Consider the following 8,241-nt stretch of genomic DNA (forward strand, 5'->3'; position numbering starts at 1 on the left):
TCAATACTTTCCTCCACAATAAAGTTTCTGCAGAGCAAACTTCATATCTTTGTTCCTCAGACAGTAGACCACTGGATTCAAAGACGGAGTGAGGACAGAGTAGAAAACAGATGCCAGGCGACCCTGGGTCGGGGAATACCGAGAGGCGGGCCTCAGGTACACGAAGCCTCCAGTTCCATAAAGCAAGACGACTGTGGTCAGGTGAGAGGAGCAGGTGGAAAAGGCCTTCCACCTGCCGTCCACTGAGGGGATGCGGGCAACAGTGGACACGATGCCCACATAGGAGAGGACCGTGAGGGCGAAGGCACTCATGATGATGCAGCTGCTCACAGCAAAGCCCACCTCCTCATTGAGATGGTAGTCAGTGCAGGACAGCCTCATGACTGGAGGGATGTCACAGAAGAAGTGTTCAACAACATTGGGTCCACAGTAGGGGAGGGAGAAGGTGTTGAAAGTGTGGAAGGCAGAGTAGATGGCTCCACTCACCCAGGCAGTGACCACCAGCTCAACACGACATTTGTGGCTCATGATGGTTCCATAGAGCAGTGGTCTGAAGATGGCCAGGTACCGGTCATAAGCCATGGCCGTGAGCAGGAAGCATTCAGTAGCAGAGAGCGTGATAAATATGTAAAGCTGTGCTACACACTCAAGATAGGAGATGAGCCCCGAGCCTGTGAAGGACATAACCACTGCCTTGGGGATGGTGGCTGAAGTGTAGCACATGTCCAGGAAAGACAAATTCTTCAGGAAGAAGTACATGGGGGAGTGGAGCCTCCTGTCTCTCATCACAGCTGCGATGATGGAGATGTTCCCCAGGAGGCCGAATGTGTAGACAAGCAAGAAAAACGGGATGACCACCAATCTCAGCTGCAGGGTATCTGAGAAGCCCACGAGGATGAAGTGAGTCACTCTTGTGTGATTGGACATGTCTGCTCGAATTGTGTTCAGATGCAGGGGCCACACACAGCTAGGGAGGGGACAGCAAGAGGAGGCAGGCTCAGACGTGTGTATGCAGCTCCACGTTGTCTACAGGGTCATGGCTTCCATCAGAAAACTATCACTGTGAAGCAGCTCATCTAAATGGTATTTCAAAAACTCAGGAGGAGGAGAGGGAGGAGAAAAGGAATGGGAAGTAGAAGAGGGAGGGAGGAAATAGAGAAAGGGAGAGACAGGGCATACCTGCCAAAGTCTATAGCTCTTAAATTCTCCTTGGCATCAAGTGGAAAGCAGTCCCTGGTTTTAACTTTCTTTTTATTGGAGCAAGTCAACTCCTAAACATTTCAATGTTGTTTAAATGGTCAGTATTTTTTAAATTTTATTCTCATAAATATAACACATTTTCTTATTGATAGTCAATAAATTTTTTGAATCTCCTTCCTCATTTTTATTCTATTGTTTTTTCTTTCTATTGTTTTTTTACCACTCCTACATATACAATTTTTACTAGTAAATATATTATTAATTTTACTGTAGAGACTTTTTTTTTAAATCAAAAAATCATTCTAATAACACGGTTGGGCAAATGTCCTCTGGTGAGGAACACATGTCATGTGAAACACTTGAGTTCCAGGTTTCTGTAAATCCTTGTTCCTAGAAACCATGATTTTGTTTATTTTCCTCCTGCTTTTCTCTTTTACTCTGTGGTGTGTGATGCAGGAACAAGCTGCACTCTTTCTCTGCCTGTAGAGATGGTCATTGTCTGACTATGAGCCCTCAGGGGACATTAGTGATGGGACAAACCAAAGCAAGCTTCATGGTCTCCCTCAGACATGAGCCTGGAATACTTTGCTCTGAGGCAGGGCTCTATGTGGACTCAGCTGTGAGTGAGCTCATGTGTGCGGACACACATAAACCCCCCGACACTCACTGACTGAATGTGTAGGCTGCTGGTTAGGTTTTAAAGAATATGTTATTTCTATGGAAGTATCTTTTTTCTCTGGACCCCCCCCTCTTTTCTTTGGTTCATCAGCAGCTCCAGAGAAGACATCTGCACAAGGGGAGCCAAGGTTTCCATTTTTATCACATATTCTCCAACCCTCTTGACTGCACTACTATTTGGCTGAGAATCTGCAAAAACCTCCATGCCAGAGAGCGGGGAACAATGCAGGCATGGGGCTCAGTGAAGGCCTGGGTGCTGGACTAGATTCTGGGAGCTGGAGGGAGCAGTGTGGGGATTTCCCTTTGAAAAGGCAAAAATGCACAGTGCTTGGGAAAGGGCAAAGTTTGTAGAAAGCACCAGTGCACGGGTACTCTGGCGGAACAGAAGTGGCTTTGGTCTCACCTGGAATTCCTGATCTAGCTCACCAGCTATGTCCCATCGATGGAAGGAGAAATGTTTGAAAGAGCTGGGTGTGGATGAGTGGGTGTAGAGGTCCTGGTTACTGGGACTGGAGAGAGGGCTCTGCAATCAAGGACAGTGCCTGTTCTTCCACAGGATCCAGGTCAAATTCTCAGCACCCACATGGCAGTTCACAACTCTCTGTAACTTCAGTTTGATAGAATCTGATACCCTCATACAGATATCACGCAGACAAAATTCCAATGTTTATTAAATAAATAAAAGTTCAAAACAATCTAAATTTTCTTATGTTTTATAAAATCCACAAAAATATAAGCAATATAATTATTTTTTCTAGAGACAGAAGCTGAGAAAGAGTCTGCTCTTGTGGAAGAGGATTAATCTTGGGTGGCACTGACCCTGAGGGGTCAGCAAGCTGCAGCCAGAAAGACTCTAAGCTTACTGGTTAGGTGACTGTGTTTGTCACTTGACTGAGGCAAGGTCACGGTGGCTGTGGGCCAGGTGCTCCCCCCTTCACTCCCTCTCATCTTTCCAGTCACTTCTCCCTAATTCAGCATGATAAACCCTGGCACAAGGTATTACCTCTGGTTTTAGAAGAAATCAATTCCAGATCCTGACTGGTTTGTCTGCCTGAATCTGATGTGACTGGGATGTGGATTTTGCTAGAAAGTGGTATTAAATTTGAGATATTCGCTAATGTCTTTTGTGAAAATGAGGGGACATTTACAACATCTTTCTTTAGCCTTGGGGAAACTTGTACCTTCTAAACTTTACTTTGAAATACGGTTCCTCTATGAATGCCCTTGTTAGTGTAGCAAACATTAAATACCAACATAACTGTAACAATTTCTTCTCATTATACCTTTACATTGTAAGTCTCCCTCATTTGTCTACAAATGACTCAAACTTGCAGTTTCTGTCTCTGTAAATCATGTTTAATATTCAAAGTGTAACTTGGGTAGGAACCTAAAAGCAACTTACTGATAAAGTGTGTGTAAGGAAGTGCTGTGATGTTACTGACCTGTATAAACTGGGGAAGATTTCTGCCTTGAACTGTTCTCCTTATTTGCACCAGCCAGAGTGGTTGCTCTCTATTATTAAAAGAAATTTTCCTTTATTAGTCTCTAAGTGCATGGAGTGATTTCTCACTGAAAGCCATAACAGCAGCAGAATTGTCTTTCTGTCCCTGTCTTATTGAAGTAGTATGATGTCCAGGCTCATCTTCCTTGCTGACAGAGGAAGGACTTACCTCTTTCCCATAGACCGTGTCCCCTGTATGGATGTCATCACTTTTTATACATTTCTGCACTGGTGGGCACTTTGGTTGTTTTTGTTGCTCAACTACTTCCAGGAGTGCTTCAGCAGACACAGCAATGCAAACATCTCTGCAGTGTATGGATTTAAATCCCTTTGGGTACGTACTTAGAGTTAGGTGTGCTAGACCATGGGATTATTCTCTTACTAGCTTTCTGACCATTCCACAATCAGCTTTTTTTTGTATCTGTTAAGAAGGTTAGGTGATGAATAATTATTAGCTTAACTTATATTACAGTGTCTCGGGCACTGAAATATTAATAAAACCTTTTAAATTATCACTAGTCAAAACTGAATATGGCCTGTATTCACAGGGTATGGGAGATGGAGGCAGAAGAATCAGAATTCTAGGAGAGTTTTAGTGTAACCTGGGACACATGAGGGCCTATTTTAAAAATGTTAAAGTACACCAAAAAAAAAAATATTGGCTACCTAATTTACTTGGCCATATTGTGTCTTCCGTGAGGAGGAGAGAAATGAATGCTTGTTCTCAGCCTGCTTTCTCCTTTATACAGTCCAGGGTCCCTGCCCACATGGTTCTGCTTCACACACCAGTTCATCCAAGCCAGACAATCCCTTGTAGAGATTCTCAGAGGCTAGCCTTAGTGTGAGCAATCCCTCAAAGTGTGCCTTCAAGTTTTATCTTCCAGGTGGTTCTACGTCTAGTCAAGTTGGCAAGAGCGATTAATTATCTTAGTAGTTCATTAGGTAGGTGAAGTGGAGACCTGCCTTTTCTCTCAGTTAATGGAGTTGAGTCCTGACACCTGACATGAACTGAGGATAAACACCCCCTGCTATGTTTTCTATTGCAGCCTCAGTTCCTAGTGCACAGGGGCCTGAATTTCCAGAGTCATATCTCTGGTGCGTTTAAGATTCTGCTTTCCCCCAGATTAGCTGGTTAACTGAATTTAGATACAGTTTAAAAGGCAGATTTTTGATTGTGTGTATTATTTTCAATTTTTATGAGTTTCTAACTTTAGTTCCTAGACAGTGTAAGAGAAGGACCAGCTTAGACTCAGACCAAAAACAAAAGAGACAATGAAGTACAACACTGGATACAGAGCCAGTCCCTGTCCACTCAGATGCTGCTCTGCATTCCCTCCTCAGCGGGCATCTCTCTAGATCTGGAAGCCGCCATCTCCCACTCTAGTGATGTAACTGGCTTCCTTGAATTCCGCGGGCATCAGAGGAAGCAACTCATGATTCTTGCAAACTCAGACAGTTAATCACCTATGTGTACGGTTGAGAAGACGGTTTAAAGTCAAGGTTATTAGTTAGTTGGCCTTGAATTCACTCTCTGATCACGAAGGTCCTGAACTTGCAATGCCCCCTGTCTCTTACTCTGAAGTAGCTGGACTGATAGTCTTGTTACCTCAGGCCCTTTTCAATATTCTGAGTTTGACTGAGGATACTTGAACAACTTGCAATTTACAGCAGTTTCTCTCTTAATATGTATAAAAACCACATATTCTGTCTTGTGCCCAGTTGATGATATATTAAGAACCAGTGGTGAAATCATACTCAGAGTAGTTGTGATACACAAATGCTGAGCTTTTTTTCTAAAAAATTCCGTAATTTATAGACCTTCAATTTTCCTAAAAGAAGAGCAAGTTGGAGATACATGGTGAGGACGTCTCTTGCAATTGTGCACAGAAGATATTATTTTTCAATTTCATTTATCTCAGTCAGCTCTTACCTGGTGGAATGATGCTCACTTCCTGTGTCCAAAGGTCATCAGTGATGACATGAACAGTAGGAGTGTCTCAGGTGGTAACTCTGCTGTTCTGGCAAGGAATTGCTGGAGGTGTGGATGCATGAAGCTGTCTGATTTCATTGTGTGTCTAAATATTTTAATGTGATTCACCTTCCAGTTCATCTGGGAAAGGAGATAGCATGCTTTGATATGTCTGGGGAACGTGCTCTGGGAATACGTTTGGTCTGTCAGGTACCATTGACTAAGATTTCTCAGGGTCCCTATGGGTCATCTTAGGGATATCTTAAAAAAGCATTTCCTGGGGCTACAAGAAAATGTCAGTTGGTATAAGTAAATCATGGTTTTATTTTTCAGAAATTTCAGACTTGACATCCAATGAGACAGATATTTTAAGACAAACATATCTCCATTTTATTCAGTCCTCAAATATGAAATTACGAAATATGAACTCAGCATTTTCCTTGTCCAAGTTCTTAGGGTATGTAGGAACATCAGCCAACTCCTCTGTGCTCTTCTTCTTTTTGTTTTTTTTTTTGTATTTGAATGTATTTTTTCTTTTTTTTATTGAGAAAAGGAGAAAAAAAACCCACAAGTTTCCACCTCCTCCCAGCCTCCCATTTCCCTCCCCCTCCTCCCACTCTTCTCCCCTTCCCCCCACTCCTTTTCCCCTCCCTCTCCAGTCCAAAGAGCAGTCAGGGTTTTCTGCCCTGTGGTAAGTCCTAGGTCCTCTCCCCTCCGTCCATATCTAGGAAGGTGAACATCCAAACTGGCTAGGCTCCCACAAAGCCAGCACATTGCGTAGGATCAAAACCCCGTGCCATTGTCCTTTGCGTCTCATCAGCCCTCATTGTTCGCCATGTTCAGAGAGTCCAGTTTTAACCCATGTTTTTTCAGTCACAGTCCAGCTCGCCTTGGTGAGCTCCCAATAGATCAGCTCCACTGTCTCAGTGGGTGGGTGCACCCCTCGTGGTCCCGACTTCTTTGCTCATGTTCTCCCTCCTTCTGCTCCTCATTGGGACCTTGGGAACTCAGTCCATGCTCCAGTGTGGGTCTCTGTCTCTATCTCCATCCATCACCAGATGAAGGTTCTATGATGATATGCAAGGTATTCGTCAGTATTGCTCTAGGATAGGGTCATTTCAGGTTCCCTATCCCCAGCTGCCCAAGGAACTAACTGGGGACCTTGGCTTGGGCACCTGGGAGCCCCTCTAGGGTCAGGTCTCTTGCCAAACCTAAAGTGGCTCCCTTAACTAAGAATTGTGGTTCCGTTCTCCCCTGTCCAGCCTTCCTTTATCCCAATCCTCCTGTTTCCCCAAGGCCCCACCTCCTTCCCTTCTAACTTTTCTCTCCCCATCTCCCCTTACCCCCATATCACCCCACCCCCAAGATTCAACTCCACTGTGCTCTTATATGTGCTGCTGTGATCTGTGACACTAAACATATGATCCCCCAAAGCCTTGTCTTGCCTTACAGATATTCATGGATGATGTCATTAAAACGGTAGGCTTACTATTGCATGCTGTAAATGACCCTTTGAAGCTTACAACTAATTTTTTATTCGTCAAATAGAACAGGATTTATCATTTTTTTGAAATGCATCTAGATTGGTATACAGAAAACCAAACCCAGCACTGATGGGGCAGGGGAGGAGGGCTATGAACCTGAGACCATTCTGGGCTGTGATACACAGTCCTGTCTAAAGGAAAACAAAGGAAAATAAATGTGTGTGTTTCCGTGCGTGTGTGAGTGTGTGAACACGTGTGCCTGTTTGTGGCTTGCATACCTATACTATTGGTGTTTCTTTTACTATATCTGCTCTGGTACAGTTTGTTTCCTGAGATTTGTCAAGGTCCTTCTGGAAACATAAATACAAAGGAGACAGATGTAAATCTGATGTCTAAAGGTCTATTCAATATTGTTGTGTGAAGAAATTCATGTAACCAAAGCTCTGGACAAACATAACATGAGCGTCACCTTGGGTGGAGGTAATCTATTTTGAGCAGGTGCCCATGTTTGCCAATATGCGCTGACTCACATTTGTATCTGGCTTCTTTGACTTTTATTTTGCATGTGAGATTCATGCATGTTGTTGTCCATATTTCTTTCTATGCTGTTTTTTCTTTTGATTCTCCTTTTATTTTTACTATTTTATTTTACTTTTTATTAATCCTTCTCATTTTAATTGTTTGGATAGGGATATACTATACATTTTTTCCTCACTCCCTTTCCCTCATCCTCTCTGTCCTTCTCCTAATCCTGATGATCCCAATTTACTCAGGAGATCTTGTCTTTTTCCCCTTCCTAGATGGATCCTTGTATCTCTCTCTTAGGGTCCTCTTTGTTACCTAGGTTTTCTGGGAATGTGGCCTGTAGGCTGGTTGTCCTTTGCTTTAACTCCAATATTTACTTATGAGTGAGTACATATTTTATTTGTCTTTCTGGGTCTGGGTTACCTCACTCAGAATGGCTTTTTCTCGTTCTGTCAATTTGCCTGCAAATTTCAAGATGTCATTGCTTTTTTACCACCGAGTAGCTCCATTGTGTGAATGTATCACATTTCACATTTTCTTTATTCATTCTTTAGTCGAAGGGCATCTAGATTGTTTCTAGGTTCTGGCTATTATGAATAATGTTGCTATGAACATAGTGAGCAAGTGTCCTTTGTTGTGAGTGTGCATTCTTTGTGTATATGCCCAAAAGTGATAATGCTGGATGTTGAGGTAGACTGATTTCCAATTTTCTGAGCCATGCTGGTTTCCAAAGTGGCTGTACAAGTTTGCACTCCCACCAGCAGTGGAGAATTGTTCTTTTTACTCCAAGATAAGCTGTCATCAGAGATTTTGATCTTGGCCATTCTGACAGGTGTAAGATAGTATTTCAGTGTTGTTGTGATTTGCATTTCTCTGATGACTAA

General features: G+C 43.0%; 1 protein-coding gene across 1 annotated transcript; it reads right to left on the bottom strand.

Moving 5' to 3' along the window:
• LOC142860774 (olfactory receptor 5A2-like) lies at positions 1-927 on the bottom strand. Its single transcript, XM_075992494.1, has one exon. The coding sequence runs from the start codon at positions 925-927 to the stop codon at positions 1-3; it is 927 nt and encodes a 308-aa protein (XP_075848609.1).
• Positions 928-8,241: the final 7,314 nt, after the last annotated feature.

The sequence above is a fragment of the Microtus pennsylvanicus genome, chromosome 11 (assembly GCF_037038515.1).
Source record: "Microtus pennsylvanicus isolate mMicPen1 chromosome 11, mMicPen1.hap1, whole genome shotgun sequence".
NCBI classification, from domain to species: domain Eukaryota; kingdom Metazoa; phylum Chordata; class Mammalia; order Rodentia; family Cricetidae; genus Microtus; species Microtus pennsylvanicus.